At 53.4% G+C, this 19,027-nt stretch overlaps 1 protein-coding gene across 3 annotated transcripts in view; it reads right to left on the bottom strand.

Annotated features, from left to right (window-relative positions):
- The window catches only part of STIM1 (stromal interaction molecule 1), a 110,518-nt gene that overhangs the window by 14,442 nt on the left and 77,049 nt on the right, over nt 1-19,027 (bottom strand). For 2 of the 3 annotated variants that reach the window (XM_074144603.1, XM_074144596.1), the window contains exons 7-10: nt 13,052-13,229; nt 6,712-6,879; nt 4,773-4,873; nt 3,407-3,642 (exon numbers count right to left, since the gene is read on the bottom strand). In XM_074144603.1, coding sequence (XP_074000704.1) covers nt 3,407-3,642; nt 4,773-4,873; nt 6,712-6,879; nt 13,052-13,229 — 683 coding nt within the window. Of the gene's footprint in view, nt 1-329; nt 411-3,406; nt 3,643-4,772; nt 4,874-6,711; nt 6,880-13,051; nt 13,230-19,027 lie in introns of all 3 variants that reach the window. The other variant, XM_074144588.1, reaches the window with a different exon arrangement.

Here is a 19,027-nt window from a genome sequence, read left to right as displayed (position 1 = left end):
TAGCCTCAACCCTTCCTCTCCACCTCAGGGGGGAAAACAAGTGAAAAAAAAACCTCCAGAGTTTGTAACTGCATTATTTTTTTTTTAAAAAAAGCGAAACCCAATAGCACGTGAGGGCTACAGCGAACTGTGATTCTTCTTCATCCCACCAGACTCTTCCCAGGGGTTAGTAAAGACGCTGATGACTCGGTGAGGAGAGGAAGGCTCATTAGCTTGCCGTGCCAGAAAGTTGGAAAATCAGTGGATGGATTTTAGTCCAGAAAAAGGGCAGAGGGTAGAATACAAAAAAAAAAAAAAAAAAATTAAAATATAATTGAAGAGAACCAAACCAGGGTATTTCCAGAGGGACTGATCCTCCAAGGACAGAGACGAGCGGTCACTGAACCTGCGCCCGAAAAGCCAGGCTGCATCTGGGATGGGCCAACCGGGAGTCAACGGGAGAGAGAAAAACGTGATTTACTGGGAGAACCATCACGGGCCGTCGGCAACATCCCCCCCACATCTGGGGAGGAAAAGCCCCGCGCTTCTCTCCTGAGGCAGGTTTTGCACACAGAGAGAGAAAAATCCTCCGGGGAAAGGCAAACGTTCCCATGTTTTGGGTTTTGCACACAGAGAGAGAAAAATCCTCCGGGGAAAGGCAAACGTTCCCATGTTTTGGGAGCTGGGTGCCCAGCGCCGGGGACACGAGTTACCCCCCCACGGGGATGTGGTGGCTCGGAGAGGGGCAGGGAGGCCAGCACTGGTCACTGGGCTGACGGGAACCGTGAGTCCCCACTGCAAAAAATCACCCTCGAGGTGTCTCGAGCAAGAAACAACGAAGCCGAGGCTTAAAATCTCGGATGAAGGCTCACACCCCCCCCAGCTCATCCTCCGGAGAGCGTGCTTCAGGTGGGACTTCTCTTCAGACATCCCTCTCTAATCTCTGCCTTGCATGGAATCACAGAATGGTTTCGGTGGGAAGGGACCTTAAAGCCCCCCCAGTGCCACCCCCTGCCCTGGGCAGGGACACCTCCCACCAGAGCAGGTTGCTCCAAGCCCCCTCCAACCTGGCCTTGAACCCCTCCAGGGATGGGGCAGCCACAGCTTCTCGGGGCAACCTGGGCCAGGCTCTCACCACCCTCACAGCAAAGAACTTCTTCCCCACATCTCAGCTCCATCTCCCCTCTTTCAGTGTCAAACCCTTCCCCCTCCTCCTAGGGCTCCCCTCCCTCATCAAGAGTCCCTCCCCAGCTTTCCTGGAGCCCCCCCCTTGAGGGACTGGAAGGGGCTCTGAGGTCTCCCCGGAGCCTTCTCTCCTCCAGGCTGAACCCCCCCATCTCTCTCAGCCTGTCCTCACCTTCGCAAGTGTCTCATTAGTGCTGTTTGGCTTCTAATGGGACTGATAATCACAAAGACGAGTAGGACACCATTATTTGAGGCTTTAAACTTTCCCTACGCACACCACCCCATAAACTGCCAGCTCCCACCCCCATGTTTGGTGATCTCTGGAAGCCTGCAGACACCCCGTTCCTCCTGCCGTTCCTCCTGCTGGCTGCCCAACCCCTCCGTGCTCGGCCTTCATCCCCCATCACCCTCAGCCCGACCTCAGCACTTGCCTCCTGACCTTCACAGCATCGAATTGGAACCCAAAGCCATGATGGGAGGATGGTGATGGCACCTACGGGCATCTCCAGTAGCCCAACCTTGAGGGCCAACCTTGAGACCCTTCTGTTCCTCTTCTCCACCTTCTACCAACCCGGAGGCTCTTCTGTTCCTCATCCCCACCTTCTACCAACCCCGAGGCCCTTCTGTTCCTCATCCCCACCTTCTACCAACCCCGAGGCCCTTCCGTTCCTCTTCTCCACCTTCTACCAACCCAGAGGCTCTTCCATTCCTCTTCCCCACTCTCTACCCATTCAAACAGACTTTGGATGATGTCCTCACTAGAAAACTACCCGAATTAGACATAACTAAAAAGGCTGCTGCAGCGATTGCTGCCAGTGTGGGGTCCCCTCTCCCAGCCGGAGCTTGGAACCATGAGCTCCAGCCGCTGTCAGTGCCTGGAACCGCTCCTCAGTTCTCCTGTCCTCTCGTGCAAGAGCCAGAGATAGGAAACTGTGTTTGGAAAATGCATTTTTGAGAGAAGCAAGGCTGAATCTGGGTCAGTTTATCACGGGAAGAGCGGTCAGGGCCGATTCACCAACCTTTCGCAGAGGAGGAGACAGCCTTCACTTCCCCCAAGAGCTCAGCAGTTGGGAGCGCGAAGGGCACAGGGTGACCCAAACTCAGCCCCTTCCTCTGAGAGATCTGGGACCATCTGCCACCCCGCCAGCAGCCCCATTCCTCCCAGCTCTTAGTATGGGAACACTCACTGGTAAAAAGGGATTGAATGCCCATCGGGGTGACCACCATGCACGCAGAGGAGATGGGGCACGGGGGTGTCTGTCTTTGCTCCAGGAAATGTCTAATGGCTCGTTACAGGCAGAGGCAGCGTCACCACAACAGATTGCTCCTCCCCATCAAGAATGGCAAGAGGGGCAAGTCATAGAATCGTTTGGGTTGGAAGGGACCTTAAAGCCCCATCCCAGTGCCACCCCCTGCCCTGGGCAGGGACACCTTCCACCTTCCACCAGGTTGCTCCAAGCCCCCTCCAACCTGGCCTTGAACCCCTCCAGGGATGGGGCAGCCACAGCTTCTCGGGGTAACCTGGGCCAGGCTCTCACCACCCTCACAGCAAAGAACTTCTTCCCCAGATCTCACCTCAATCTCCCCTCTTTCAGTGTCAAACCCTTCCCCCTCCTCCTATGGCTCCCCTTCCTCATCAAGAGTCCCTCCCCAGCTTTCCTGGAGCCCCCCCCTTGAGGGACTGGAAGGGGCTCCAAGCTCTCCCCAGAACCTTCTCTTCTCCAGGCTGAACGCCCCCAGCTCTCTCAGCCTGTCCTCACAGCAGAGGGGCTCCAGCCCTCCCAGCATCTCTGTGGCTCTCCTGGACCAAAGCTGTGCATGAGGAGGGGTTGTCCAAGTCCTTCTATATCCCAAACAAGTGCTCTGGGCAGGAGGACAATGCACTTCATTGTCCTTTCTCACTTTCCCGAGCCCAGCCCGTGCCTTTGGCTCTTTTTGTAAGTGCATTAATTCAGAGAGTTGAACAGAACAGCCCACAGATGATTAAATGATGACTAATAACGTCTACAAATTACTAGTTCTGCTGGAATTAGAGAATCACAGAATTAACAGGCTCCAGGCAACCCCAGCGGTGATGGTCCCGCACTTACGGATATTCCTGACCCTTAACGACTAATGATTTGCCTTCGGCCATTTAAAAAACCAATTTAGGTACCTTAATTCCTCCTAACACACCTCAACTACGGCCCCAGGCCCCCGGCAGACGCAGACTCACCGCGCTCGGCCAAGAGGGACCACGTACATTGTATGGACATGGGAGACACCAGCTCTTCGTCCAAATCGTCCACGTCGTCAGTCATGATGAAGTGGGAGGGGTTGGGGCGGGGGGTGCCCATCCAGCTGGGGTCGATGTTGAGGGCGGAGGCCAGGCTGTGGATGCCGGGGTTGTTGACGATCTGGAAGCCGCAGAGGATCTCGATCTGCTGCCAGCGATGCAGCCGCTCCCGCAGGGCGGCCGTCACCTCGCTCAGCGCTTGCCTGGAAGGGAGGGGAAACAAGGGGAAAATGGAGGGAGCGGAGGGAAAACACACCAGAAATTGCCTGAAACGGGGAGTCTGGTGGTCTGGCTTTGCAACCCAATCCTTGAGCCATCTTTCCTTCCACTTTCAGGAATACAGGAATTAAAAAAAAAAAAACCAGCAACGACTGAAATATCCAGGGATCACAGAATCACAGAATGATCTGGGGTTGGAAGGGACCTCTGGAGATCCCCCAGTCCAACCCCCTGCCAGAGCAGGTCCACCCAGAGCAGGTTGCACAGGAACGGGTCCAGGTGGGGTTTGAATGTCTCCAGAGAAGGAGACTCCACCGCCTCTCTGGGCAGCCTCTTCCAGGGCTCTGCCACCCTCAAAGTGAAGAAGTTCCTCCTCATGTTGAGATGGAACTTCTTGTGCTCAAGTTTGTGCCCTTTTCCTCTTGTCCTGTCACTGGGCACCACTGAAAAAAGGCCCCGTCCTCCTGGCCCCCCCCTTTAAGTATTTCTAGGCGTTGATCAGATCCCCCCTCAGTCTTCTCTTCTCCAGACTAAACAGACCCAAGTCCCTCAGCCTTTCCTCATCAGAGAGATGCTCCAGGCCCCTCATCATCTTTGTAGTCCTCTGCTGTACCCTCTCCAGCAGTTCCCTGTCCTTCTGGAACTGGGGAGCCCAGAACTGGTCCCAGTGCTCCAGCTGTGGCCTCCCCAGGGCAGAGCAGAGGGGGAGGATGACCTCCCTCCACCTGCTGGCCACGCTCTTCCTGATGCCCCCCAGGATGCCATTGGCCTTCTTGGCCACCAGGGCACGTTGGTGGCTCATGGTCATTCTATTATCCACCAGGACTCCCAGGTTTTTCTCCTCAGAGCTACTCTCCAGCAGGACAAATGTTTATAAATCCACATTTTGACAAGACTTTTACTTGCTCTCCATAACTGTGATTTCTTGTTTCACACAGGTAAAACGAAACGGTTATTGATTAAAAGGAGCAAGCCCCCCCCCCAGTTAGGAAGTCAGCAGAACCAAAGTTCAGCAAAACGAGACCAAGAGCTCCCGTACGGGCTGGGGCACGCTCGGGTCTGTAACACCCAAGAGGAGCAGGGGAATAAGGGAAGACATTGAGCAGATACTCACTTTGCAGTTAAGATTTTATGATCAACATCATCGAGAGACGAGCTGTGAGCCACGTGAAATGTCCCAAACAGGGTGTTTCGCTTCTTTTTGATTTTCTCAGCCTGCAACATCAACAGACAAAGGTCACAGGAAGAAGACGACCTGACGTTTCCTCCGGGACGAGAACATCCTGGATGGGCTGAGACAGAAATAGCCCCCGCAGCTGTTTGCACACAGGGGAATAGCACGAATGGGGCTTTTACTGAGGGATGTTATTCTTCCCGGCGCGGGGGGCGAGGAATTCCTCAGCAGCGAGCAGCAGGGTGCTGCGGGTTTCATGCTCCTCCTTGGCCCTTCTCCCAGTTTTCCCAGTGGCAGGGGAACTGAACCGGTGACCTCGGCCAGCGAAGGGCTCACATAACGCCTCGTTTTGTCTTTATTCCGCAGGAACGCTGGGGAACACTGGGGAGGATTTCTTTGTTTTGGGGCTGGGTTTTTTTTGCCTTCTCTCTGTGGCACGGGGTAAATCCCAAACGAAATCTCCCCACCCGGCTCTGGGGACCCAGCGGCATCAACTCCAGACTTACAAAAGGCCAAGCGAGGACAGGAGCCCTGACACAGCCGAAGGAAAACCATCGAAATGGTGAAAACGCTCAGAATAAAAACATATTAAGGCCGGGAGATTTCCCGAGGCCGGCAGCTCTGCCCGCTGTGGATGTCCCCGGGGACAAACACAAGTCAGGACAGCATCCCCGCAGCCCAGGGCTTTCTGGTTGGCAGAGAAAATGGGAAACAACTGGGAATACAGAAATGATTCATTGCTACAGACGTTAGAGATTTTGTTGCCTGTGCACGTAAATCACCTACAGCGGGGATTAGGCTTAATAGGGGCAAAACCTTCTGCCTTCTGCCTACCCAGGGCGCTGTGGCACAGGCAGCAATCCATGCCCTGCACCGTACTGGGGGGTCCAGCACCCCCCGGGATGGGCCAACGCAGCTGATGGGTTCGGCACAGCCATGCCCCGAGCAGCTCGTTATCATTTTCAGCCCCTATTAGACCTCTAAGAAGCTTTGCATCGCACTTCAACCAGAAAAAAAAAAAAGGCAGATTAAAAGGGAAATAAAGGAGGTGCAGAGACACCAACTCTGCAGGTGTCCATACAGGCGGGTCCCAGCCCAGGCTGGCGATGGAGGGATGGGGAGCAGCCCTGAGGAGAAGGACTTTGGGGTGATGGGGAGGGAAAAGCTGGCCATGGGCCGGCAACCTGGGCTGGCAGCCCAGAAAGGCCCCCAAACCCTGGGCTGCATCCCCAGCAGCGTGGCCAGCAGGGCGACGGGGGCGATTCTTGCCCCTCTGCTCCGCTCTGGGGAGACACCCCCCCAGTGCTGTCTCCAGCTCTGGAGCCACCAACATCAGAAGGACATGGAGCTGTTGGAGCGGGGCCAGAGGAGGCCATGGAGATGCTGGGAGGGCTGGAGCCCCTCTGCTGGGAGGACAGGCTGAGAGAGTTGGGGGGGTTCAGCCTGGAGAAGAGAAGGCTCCGGGGAGACCTTCGAGCCCCTTCCAGTCCCTAAAGGGGCTCCAGGAAAGCTGGGGAGGGACTCTTGATGAGGGAGGGGAGCCCTAGGAGGAGGGGGAAGGGTTTGACCCTGAAAGAGGGGAGATGGAGATGAGATGTGGGGAAGAAGTTCTTTGCTGTGAGGGTGGTGAGACCCTGGCCCAGGTTGCGCCGAGAAGCTGTGGCTGCCCCATCCCTGGGGCAGGGGATTGGAGGTTGGAGGGGGCTTGGAGCAACCTGGTGTGGTGAGAGGTGTCCCTGCCTGGGGCAGGGGGTGGCAGTGGGGGAGGCTTTAAGGTCTCTTCCCAGCCAAAACATTCTATGATTTAGTTTTCACTCCCCAAACCTTTCCCCACGACTGCGAGGGGAGCACGCAGGGACAAAGACGCTGAAATTCTCACCCCTTCCTTGGCGACCAGCAGCTGCTTCTCCGCGTTCTGTTTCTTGATGTTGTAGTACTGGACCTCCACCTCGTGAGTCAGCTGGAGCCACTTCTGCAGGGCCTCGGGGGCAGCCCAGCTGCAGTGGGATTCCAGCTCCTTCTCCGCGTTCTTCAGCGCCATCCGTACCTGGGAGAGAAGCGGCCGAGCCGGCGTTGCAGCAGCGGCGGGGACAACCTGCCCTCCTGAGAGGTCACCCCAATCGCTGGCTGCCAACCCGGCGATTTGAAGGGACCAGGAGAAAAAAAAAAAAAAAAAGACTCCACACAACTTAATCTTACTCGTGACAGAAGCAAAAATTACCAGGAGGAGAGGTGGTGCTGCAGGCAAGTGGGAGAGAGGAGCCACCCAACAGAGAAGAGCCACCTAACAGAGAAGAGCCACCCAACAGACAAGCCTTCTGCTGAGATACCCAGAACATCCCACAGCGCTTTCATCCCAAAGGTGAGCTCCTTCCTCAAAAACCTCAAGCCACCACCATGCCGTCCTCCCTTGGCACCTCAGGCCGATGCCAATCGTGTGAGGTTCAACAAGGCCAAGGGCTGGGTCCTGCCCTTGGGTCACACCAACCCCATGGACGCTCCAGGCTGGGGGAAGAGTGGCTGGGGCTGCCCCATGGAAAAGGACCTGGGGGTGTTGGTCGACAGGAGCTGAACATGAGCCAGCAGTGTGCCCAGGTGGCCAAGGAGGCCACCAGTATCCTGGCCTGTGTCAACAACAGTGTGGCCAGCAAGACTGGGGCAGTGACCGTCCACCTGGACTGGGCACTGGGGAGGCCCCACCTCGAGGGCTGAGTCCGGTTTTGGGCCCCTCACGACAGAAAAGACTTTGAGGGGCTGGAGCGTGTCCAGAGAAGGGCAATGGAGCTGGTGAGGGGTCTGGAGCACAAGGAGAAGGGTCTGGAGAACTTCTGAGGGAGCTGGGGGTGTTCAGCCTGGAGAAAAGGAGGCTGAGGGGAGACCTTCTCGCTTTCTACAACTCCCTGAAAGGAGGGTGTAGCCAGGGGGGGGTCGGTCTCTTCTCCCAAGGAACAGGCCACAGGACAAGAGGAAATGGCCTCAAGTTGTCCCAGGGGAGGTTTAGGATGGAGCTTGGGAACAATTTCTTTCTGAAAAGGGTTGTGAAGCCTTGGCAGAGGCTGCCCAGGGCAGTGGTGGAGTCACCATCCCTGGAGGGATTTCAAAGCCGGGCAGAGGTGGTGCTGATGGACATGGGTCAGTGGTGGGTTTGTCAGTGGTGGGTTGATGGTTGGACTGCATGGTCTGGAAGGTCCCTTCCAATCTCCACCATTCTATGATTCTATGATCCTCAGCTCTCAGCAGAGCCGTCCCGCTCTCCCTCTCCATACCAGCTCCTCTGCCTCATCACGGCATCGCCCGCAGGGAAACCCTCCAGAGCTGAGGGCCCCACGCATGAGCTCCTTAGAAGAGACTCAGGCTTTAGGTGCCGATATTTGGGGCGTTTGTCGCAGCTGCCAGAAATCTCTGCTCTGCACAACCCCCAGATTCTCCTCCGGAGGCAGAAGCGCTGACAGACCCGCGCCGGCATCGCTTTTTCTCCTTTAGGTCCTGAGCCAAACAGAGGGAGCTCGTCAAGAGACGACTTTCACGCTGGAGCAAGCCGAGCAAAATATTTAGACATAAACCATGTGCTGCTTGGTCAGGAAAAGAAAGAACACGTCTGGAATCAGCAGTTCGTGCCGCTTTCTGGGGGACTCTCCTCCCATCCCAGCTCAGTCTCCTCCACGCACCATCGCTCTGGTCTCCTCCACGCACTCACTCATCTCGCTGGAGAAGGGAGTGATTACAAAATTAGAAGGAAAGTGGGTGACTTGTTGCAAGTTGAAGATACCAAACCCTTACATAAAAGCATTTCGTGCTGGAGAGCATCAGGAATTAACGCTTCTCTCCCATTACACATGATATGGAGAGACTTTAACAAACCTGAAGCCTGACACAAGCCCTGCAAGGAGTTCATGTGTCCCGCACCGGAGGAACCAAAGGATGGTGACCACAGCTCAGAGCGGTGGTGGATTGGACAACTAAAGGGGCTCCAGGAAAGCTGGGGAGGGACTCTTGATGAGGGAGGGGAGCCATAGGAGGAGGGGGAAGGGTTTGACACTGAAAGAGGGGAGATGGAGCTGAGATCTGGGGAAGAACTTCTTTGCTGTGAGGGTGGTGAGAGCCTGGCCCAGGTTGCCCAGAGAAGCTGTGGCTGCCCCATCCCTGGAGGGGTTCAAGGCCAGGTTGGAGGGGGCTTGGAGCAACCTGCTCTGGTGGGAGGTGTCCCTGGATGGAACTGGGTGGTCTTTAAGGTCCCTTCCCACCCAAACCATTCTACGATTCTATGAACTCTTCAACCCCTCCAGGCTCAGGAGGATGTACATGGTCATACACTGTACAACAGACTCCTTTGCTGCTGAAACAAACCAGCCTTAAGCACCTTCAAGAGCTTCCATGGACCCAGCAAGCCCTGTCCCACCAACGCAGACCTTCTCCTAACAGAGGTGGAGCTGGGAGGGAAGGTCCATCATCAGTCAGGGCCACACTGGTGTCACTGGGATGATGGATGAGGTCTGTCCCATTTTCTCTTTTGGTTCTTTAGGTCCTTGATCTGACAGTCTCATAGACAGTGACCGGACCCTTCCCAACGTCCCAGTGCAGGATCCCACATCCCGGTGCCTCCTCGCTCCCCACAGAGCACAGCTGCCAGTGGGCTGCAGATGAGTGGGGTTTTTAAAACATTGCTCCAATTTGGATCTTTTCCCTTGACGTGTTATTTAAATTCAGTCACGTCTCCCCACGCCTGGCCCAGGTGTCATTTCCAGTGAGCCAAAAGCACCACGTTCCGCACAGACACTTTAAATCCCATATTTTATCCTGGAGGACGTTTGCACAGTCCATCTAGGAACAGCCAGGAGGCACCGCACAGAAAAGGTCAACGACTTGTGTGTGATTTAGTCTTGTTAAGCGTGATTTTTGCCTAAACCATTTAAAAAGTCCCAAATTCCCACTCACAGACCCCAGGAAGGTGGTTTTTCCCCCCTCTGAGACCAGCAGCACCAGGCGCTGCTCCCACCGCAGGCAGAACCCTCACCACGATCCGCAAGCCTCTGGGATTTAGGAATACGGAGAACGAAGGGGCAGGAGATCTGCTACGGGGTACTTGGGGTGGAGGAGTGCTCAAAACATCCACAGGAACAAGGGGGTTTTTATGGAATGGTGGAAAAGGGAAGCGGTGCAGAACAACAGCCAAGGACGGGTGGTTGAGATGAGCCACGACACGGGGGTGTCCGAAACACAAAACCCTCTCGGTTCTGGAGGGGAATCAACACAAACTGGAGGTACTTTGTGTGTCTGCGTTCTCCTGTGAAGATTTCTGAGATCCCATATTTTGATCACTAAGAGCAAGAATGTACAGAGAGAGGAACACCCGACTCCACTGGGAGCTTCCAAATCCCCCAGTATCATTTTAAAGAAGGTCTTGTTTGAATATTGCCTGGGACCCAAGAATATCTGGAAATCGGATGAGTTTTAGGGTCAGTGGGAGTGACTGGTTAATGTCATCTGTGGTCCACAGCTTGGGAGGGTGAGGGTGTTATAATCACACGGTGTGGGTCAGGTGGGGACAACCAATACTCACCCCGGCATCGCATCCCTCCCGGAGGCCTCTGAGAAACAACAGAGCGGTTCAGTCACCTCTGGCTTTACGGGTTTCTCACCAAATCAAAGTTGGAGGTGGGGGGGAAGAGGGAGGGATGAGCCCATCTCCAACGGCCAGGAGCAGGCAGGGTACGGGGCCTGGGGGTTACACGAGGAAGGTCACACATCCTTAATTAACGGCCCACAATATATGTTGGGATTTCTGTGTGTGAACACGGGTGCCCCGATGCCTGTCCCAAGACGGAGCCCAGTGGCTGCCCCATCCCTGGAGGGGTTCAAGGCCAGGTTGGAGGGGGCTTGGAGCAACCTGCTCTGGTGGGAGGTGTCCCTGCCCAGGGAAGGGGGTGGCACTGGGGGGGCTTTAAGATCCCTTCCCACCCAAACCATTCTATGATTCTATGACCGTGGGGAGGCTGGAGGACCAGTTAGAATAACAACGCTGGACGATGTAGAAATGTAGAGAGGTGGGGATTGGTCTCTTCTCCCAAGGAACAGGCCATGGGACAAGAGGAAACGGCCTCAAGTTGCACCAGAGGAGGTTGAGGATGGAGCTTGGGAACAATTCCTTCCCGGAAAGGGTTGTGAAGCCTTGGCAGAGGCTGCCCAGGGCAGTGGTGGAGTCGCCATCCCTGGAGGGATTTCAAAGCTGGGCAGAGGTGGTGCTGAGGGACATGGGTCAGTGGTGGGTTTGTCAGTGGTGGGTTGATGGTTGGACTCCACGATCTGAAAGGTCCCTTCCAACCTCCACCATTCCATGATTCTACGATGAGGCCAAAGCTGGCAGAGGCACCAGTGGGTATCTGGGCTGTTGGTTTTCCAAGCAGGAAGGAAATTTGCTCTTTGCTGACTATTTGCAGACCAGGGCTCTGTCCCACTGCTCCCCAGTTACCCGCTGGCCCAGGACGCTTGTTCCTCCCTTGTCAGTGGAAACCCTGGATTCGTGTCTCATTTTCTTCCCCGTCCTCCGTGGTGGCATAAAAGGCTGGGCACAGTCACGCTGGGAGGACGTGCCGATGGCCCCAGAATATCCACGGTACGGGCTTGGCTCATGCAGTTCTGGCTCACACAATTTCAGTTTAACCCGATACTTGCCAACCTCGTTTCTTTTTTTGCCAGCAGCACATTATACACCACATTCTGCCCAGGCAGAACACATATTGCAAGGTATAACTTAGGGATGTATTTTCTCGCAAGTCTGAATTTAAAACTAATCCTTTTTGAGAATTGTGTGAACTCTAACTTTGCTGTAGAGACTTCTAATTTAGAGCTAAATTTCCTTGGAAGGAAATTTCCTTTGTACGCGTCTCTGATCTACAAGAAAACCCGGTAAGAGCAACCAAACTCATTCTAAATATCTCCTAAAACCTTGAATAAATACAAAAGGAAAAAAGAAAGAGCTTATGGTTTGGAGTGGGAGTTAGAAGTCAGAGGGCTGAGCTACAGGCCAAGTTCGACACCTCTCTTTCTGCAGGACAAGCAGGGACGACGAGCATCGCCCTCAAGACATGGTCCCTGCTGCCCAACGCACTGTTGAACGTGTGGACAGAGTGTACCCTCAGCACGTCTGCTGGTGACACACAGCTGGGAGGAGCGGGTGACACACCAGAAGGCTGGGCCACCATCCAGTGAGACCTGAACAGGCTGGAGAGTTGGGGGGAGAGGAACCTCATGAAGTTCAACAAGGGCAAGTGCAGGGTGCTGAACCTGGGGAGGAATAACTCCATGGACCAGGACAGATTGGGGGTGACCTGCTGGAGAGCAGCTCTGTCAAAAAACACCTGGGAGTCCTGGTGGACAACAGGATGACCACAGGCCACCAACGTGCCCTGGTGGCCAAGAAGGCCAGTGGTCTCCTGGGGGGCATCAGGAAGAGTGTGGCCAGCAGGTGGAGGGAGGTCATCCTGCCCCTCTGCTCTGCCCTGGGGAGGCCACAGCTGGAGCACTGGGACCAGTTCTGGGCTCACCAGTTCCAGAAGGACAGGGAACTGCTAGAAAGAGTCCAGCGGAAACTCTGAGGATGATGAGGGGTCTGGAGCATCTCTCTGCTGAGGAAAGGCTGAAGGACCTGGGGCTGTTCAGCTGGAGAAGAGCAGACTGAGACGGGACCTCATCGATACTGAGCAAGAGCTAAAGGGCGAGGGGCAAGAGGATGGGGCCAGACTCTTCTCAGTGGTGGCCAGGGACAGGACAAGGGGCAATGGGCACAAACTGGAACACGGGAAATTCCATCTCAACATGAGGAGGAACTTCTTTCCTGGTGAGGGTGGCAGAGCCCTGGAAGAGGCTGCCCAGAGAGGTGGTGGAGTCTCCTTCTCTGGAGACATTCAAACCCCTTCTGGACGCGTTCTTGTCCAACCTGCTCTGGGTGGACCTGCTCTGGCAGGGGCTTGGACTGGGGGGGGTCTCAGAGGTCTCTGCCAACCACTGCCAGGCTGGGATTGTGTCAGGGATGTGAAATGTGGAGTAGTGGAAGAAATACTTGGATCTTTTCCTGCACAGAGAGGAGTGGAAAAGCCAAGGGGGAAGAGCGTTATAAGCAGAAGATCACTGGGTTTCTCGGAAGGGTGAAGCAGAGTGAGGAGCTGCCTGCTGTTCCCTGTCTCCTCCGGACTTGCACCCAGGTCTGGTTGGACCCTTACCTGCTCCAGCTCCTGCTCAGCGTATTTCTGCCTGCTCAGCTCGTTCTCCGTGCCCTCCCGCAGCTCTCGCAGCCGGTGAGCCTCCTGCTTGGCGATGCTGATCTCATCTTGCAGCTTCTTCTCCAGGTGCACCTTCTCCACCTCCACGGAGCGATGTTCCTCCTGGGCCTTCTGTAACCTGCAGGAGACAAGAGAATGAGAGCCCAAGGCTGAGCCTGCTGGGCTACCTGAGCTCCACTGAAGGAGTCCAGGGGGCAAGGACTGGCCAGCCACAATCTAGACCAACCCTGTGCTTATTTACTCTATGTTGATGTCAACAGAGATCCGGAAAGTCAAGGAGAACGTTCATCGTGCCCAGGAAGAAATTACATTGTCAACTCCACACTCTCAACTTTATTTCATGTATTAAATACTCAGTGCGTATTTTCTTAATTTGCTAAACCACATCAAGATTTCCTCTATCAAGCCCCAAATTAATTTGAAATTTCAGTGTTTTTACAAAAATTAAGACCTTTGCCTTTAATTAAAAAAAAAAGGGAGAGGAAGATCTGCCGGAGCAGGTATGAACCCCCAGATGGGACGTCTCCATGTTCCACTTCAAAAGCGTTCAAATTCAGACACGTCTTAATCTTGCCCGGAAGTTATTATTTTTCCTCGTGATGGGATTAAATGGGTAGGGATTACGTACGGCAACAAAAAGCAGTAAGAGATTACGTGTACCCGTTCAGCAGAGCTCCAGCTTTCAGCCTGGAAAGGCTCAACCTCTGAAGGAGACCCCACCGCAGCCACAGGGAGGTCTTTCCAGGTTTCTACCTTTGTGTTTTGGGGGAAACCGGTGGAAACTCAGTCCTCGCACAAGTTCAGTGACATAAATTGGCATCAGGAAGGAACCTGGCCCCTGCGGGACTGGGCTCTCCTGGAAGGGAGCAGGAAGGTCTCTGGTTGTGGCCACCCACCAGACCCCTAGTCCCAGCAGACCCTCTCTGCGTGGTCCCACCTGCTTCTGGAGACATGGCCATTGCCCAGTATAAGGGGAAAAAATAAAGATTTGGCAAATATTCAGTTGAAACGCAACAAAGAGGTTCCCTTCATAATGGGTCTGAAAAACCACGTTGAACTAGTGCCACCAATGAAAGAAATAAGAGTATTAAAGGGTTTCTTGCAAGAACCAGCCTCATGATTCAAATGAAATATAACCTTCTGGTTGGTTTTTGTTGTTTGGTTTTGGGTTTTTTTTTTTTAAAATGGTGGCAACAAATAAACCCCGGACCCAAATTCCTGAGGAATGTGGTACATCCGTCTTTGGACAACTTCAAATCAAGACGTGATGAGTTTCCACAACGTGTACTTCAGCTACTGGATTGAAGGCAACGAGGTGTTCGGGCTTACGCTGTCAGAAACCAGCTGCATCGATCTGTCCCACCCTTTAAACATCAACTTCTCTTCCAAAAGTTCTCACAGTTTGAGATAAACCGATAAAAGTTGGAGAACCTCATGCTGTACGAGCAGCAACGCTATTTTTAACCCAGACCAAACTGAGGAAAATCCCATTTTCTGCCAGGAGAAGTGAAGCTCTGTCTGTTCTCCCCCAAAACCACCCCCTGCCCTGCCCGGGCACCGCCTAGGGATCAGGGGGACCTTAAATGAGGTGCCAACCTACACTGACGCTACCACCAACGTTTGTGAGGTTGGTGATGCACCAGCTCAACCAGCAACACCAGTAGCCGCTCACAGCAGATAGATTTTCATTGACCAAGTACAACTATCCATGCAATGAAAAAAACAGGCCCACAAACCCATCCTACAACCCCAAGTGGAACCGTCTGAGCCAGAAGTAAGTATTTCAAGGCCACAAAAACCTTGTCCCACCCAAGATCTTCACCATTCAAAATGGAGAGCAAATCAATGGAGCAATGTGAGGGGAGACAGACGAGAGGGGACAGCGAGGTCTGGCCCTGGGTGGGCTGTACCTGGGCTGCAAATGACAAATAATGACATAAATAAAATAAAAAAATAAATAAATGACATCTCGGGAGAGCTCTCCTGGGCTCCCCGAGCGGCTCCTGCTCATCCTGGACCTGCTGGGGACTAATGGAAAGGGAGAAGCTGATCCTCGCAGAGGATCCATCACACGCAGAGATGTCCATTGTCTGGCCTGGGATGGAAGGACGGCATGTGGTTGTGTGTTTGGTGAGAGGGGACCTTCTGGGTCCCAGCCAAGGACTCCTCTCCCTCAGGCTCCTCCTCGGCACCCAGAAGGCACCGAAAACCAGGCTGGACGGGGTTGGACTCTCATCTGCCAGGACCTTGGCTCTCGTCTTGGAAAAGGCTTGTTTTCAATTTACAGCTCCGTTGAGAAACTCAACTGTTTTTCTTCCCAATTTAAGGAGACTCTTGCCAAGACATTCCAAGTTTTTAGATAAACCCACGCTCCCTGCCCTGCGCACCAGAGCTACAGCTCTTCCATACTAGGGAATCCCAAACCACCCAAATATCTCTGTTTAAAGGAGAAATTCCCCTTTGCTGTGATGCAGAATGGGAAGGAACTTTATCCTGAAGTTACTTCTCCAAGGCACTCTAACACCGTATTTTCCCTCACTACCATTTTTCCCTGACAGCAGAGCCCGTATTTTCTTACGTTGGTTAAGGACAAGACCACGCTTTGTGTATTCCCATTGAAACCCAGCCAAGCTCCATAAGATGACAAAGTGTCATCAGAGCTGCACTTGAAATGAGGGCAAGAAACCGAGGTCCAGCTGGAGGCTTCACAATTCAGGAGCAGATCTTCAACACAGTCAGTAGATCTTCAATACGGACCTTCAGTCATCAATAGGATGTGCCAAAACATGAACTTCTTTATCTTGATGGGTCATTTAAGTGACTGGGAAGTGCCACTGTTGATGGATGTTCTCAAAAGGTATTTTGAAGGTGAACAAAAAGTGGGTTTTTTGTACCAATCTTCCCTTCCCAATTCTTCAAGGGCATATCAGGTCATCAAATACCAGTGTGAGTGGCTGGTAGGTGGCTGGTGGACTTCCCATGACTTCAGGAGGTCTTCAGTTCTTCAGTACTCGGCCCTTCAGCGCTGAGTGTCAATGACCCAGGAGAGGAGGTTACTTCAAGCTCCAGAGAGAAACTTCTAGAAGTTTCTGAGCAGAACTTCAGAACAAGTCGCCAGGAACTGGTGCTGTTGGTAGATTGTGCCATTTCTACAGTGGCAGAGGACCACAGCTGAACCTTGCTGGGGCTCAGGGATGAAGAAGCCAAGGTGAATTCCACCCCCTTCAGAGAAGAATGAGATCAATCCTCTGCCAAGAGGCCCCACAAGCCTCAGGAATTAATTTACCTCCCACTTCCCAAGCTCCAGCTCGGTGCCCTCTGCAGAGGACAAGCCCTCCCAGCTGCACACCCCGCAGAACATCACAAGCTGCTCCGGCTTAAGACTCAAGCTATGCTTAGTATACGTGGTTTTGGGTTTCTTCTTATCTGGCTTTAGAGCATTAGTTGAACATCTACTTGTTTACGTGGCTCTGCCCTCGGCTGCAGATCCCAAGGTCGTTCCCCACACGGCGTGTTCACAGCAGCCGGCGTTGGGACCTCTGGTGTGACCTGCTCCTCAGTGACACCCAGCAGAGACCTCCTGCTGCTCCAAGAGATGGACGCTGAGAAGGAATTCCCCTCTTCTTCTGCCCACAGGAAAAAAAAAATAATCTTCTTCTTTGGGCTACGTCCAACCCACAATGTAAAATTGCAGAAAGCTTTGTGAAACCAGCTGTGGATTGGAGCCGGCTCCACCGCAGGCAGAGAGGAAACGGACTTCAGTCGATCTCCATGCCAAGAAGAACGTGGGTCACGTATCTGCACGACTGCCAGGGGAATGTGCCCAGTTTGGCACCATCACCTCGGGACTCTCTCAAGCGTCTGCCCTCCATGGAGACACCAACCGATGGGATCGCGCTCCAAGAAGAAAGGCTTTCAAGCAACGCTCACGTGCAGGACGATTCCCCGAAGGCTTTCATGGGCACGGAGGCAAGAAATCGGGCTGCAGTCATAAAATCATAGAATGTGTTGGGTTGGAAGGGACCTTTAAAGGTCATCTAGTCCAACCCCCAGTCTTGTGGGTACCTCGTAGGGTTTCCAAAGACTCAGCCGCTCGCAAAAGTCTCCGCGGGAGATTGACCTCCTCGGGATCTTGGCCAAGGGGAACGTAGCCATCAACTTATACGGCAGCCAAATCAAGGCTTATGCTCCAAAATCACACTTAAAACTAATGAAAAATAGTCACAGCCCAAGACTATGCTCTATTATTTGCTAAATCTGCCCTTAAAAAAGAATCTTATTGCCAAAAAAACCACACTGGTTTGTCATCAATGGTCTCGAATGTTTTCTTTCCTAGAAGACTCCTGTGTCCATGGAGAGTCTCTTTCACAGCCCGTTCCCCGATAAGCAGCTTCACTGGAACCATCACAATCTTTTCTACAAGCAGAGGTCAGGTTCCTGAAGCTCCAGTATTTTGCCCAAATGCCCAGAGTTCAACTATTCCCATGTTAATACTCCAAAACTGGGGTTTTTTCATTCTTCCCAGGCCACACTCCGGGGGTTAGGTGTCACTGTGCAGGGAAGCACAGACTTTTACATACGGCCCAAAGAGTTCCAGAGGTAGAATTCCTCCTTCAGCACATTCTTTCCCCATCGAAAGCCTGGGGGAAACAACCTGATGAGCCTGGATGACAAGTTCTGAGTGAGCTGGGTCACCTCCCGCTCCTTTGAGAGGCTCTTCTGCCCCTCTGGGGACAGATTTACACTTTAATTTTAGAATCATAGAATCTTCTAGGTTGGAAGAGACCTTCAAGATCATCTAGTCCAACCATCAATTTAACTCTGACAAAAAAAAACATCACTAAACCATGTCCCCCAGCACCATGTCAACCCGTCTTTTGAACACCTCCAGGGATGGTGCCTCAACCACTTCCCTGGGCAGCCCATTCCAAGGCTTGATAACCCTTTCTGTGTAAAAATTCTTCCTAATATCCAACCTGAACCTCCCCTGGGGCAACTTGAGGCCATTTCCTCTTGTTCCTTGGGAGAAGAGACCGATCCCCCCTGGCTACACCCTCCTTTCAGGGAGTTGGAGAGAGTGAGAAGGTCTCCCCTCAGCCTCCTTTTCTCCAGGCTGAACACCCCCAGCTCCCTCAGCTGCTCCTCACAAGACTTGTGCTCCAAGGGGATGAGGATGAGAATCCTGATACATTTTCAGTCTGAGTCAGACCAGGAGCAGAAACCACTGCACGTTTCTCTGCTCCTCTAGAATTAAGCTTGGTAAATAAATAGGAAGAACCTATTTGGGATAAAACAAGGCAGAGTGACCGCTGTCGGGCACAGAGGATGCTCCCATCCATCTGAGTGTGGGGAGAGGAGCAGCAAAACTAACCACAGTCAACTCTTCCCAGAAATTCAGAAACTACTTTTTTTCGACCCAGTAACGACCGACGGAGCAGAGCAGGAACTCAACAGACAAACCACGAGATAAAAACAGGGGCGGAAAGAAAACAAAACTGCATGGGAGCACACGGGGCCACGCTCGAGGGTGTCAGCGTGCGCGGGAGGCCACCTTGGAGCAGGAGATGCCGGTGTCACACGCTGTCACTTTGCTCAAGTGGCTTCACGGCCGCGTTTCAGGACTGTCGTTAACATGAGGGTGTTTTTCCCACCCAGGCCTTCCCGTGGCTCACCACAAGTACAAATCAGTAGCACATCACCACCAAAGAGCAGGTCGAGCGAGCACGTAGACATCGTTACTGCAGCCTGGTGAGGAGCCAGGCGCCCATTGGAGCTAGTAAGAGGGACTGGGAGGTCTTCTACAGCCACTCAGGAAGGTGCTGCTGCATGGAAGCACCACGGGTAAAGAGAAAATCTTTCCCGAAACCTAAATGAGGAATAATCTTGCCGGAAAGATCCAACAGTTGGACGCTCCAA

This window comes from Numenius arquata, chromosome 1 (genome assembly GCF_964106895.1).
Source record: "Numenius arquata chromosome 1, bNumArq3.hap1.1, whole genome shotgun sequence".
NCBI lineage: Eukaryota > Metazoa > Chordata > Aves > Charadriiformes > Scolopacidae > Numenius > Numenius arquata.
Note: the sequence above shows the minus strand (reverse complement) of the source record. Positions and strands in the feature narration are given on the sequence as shown.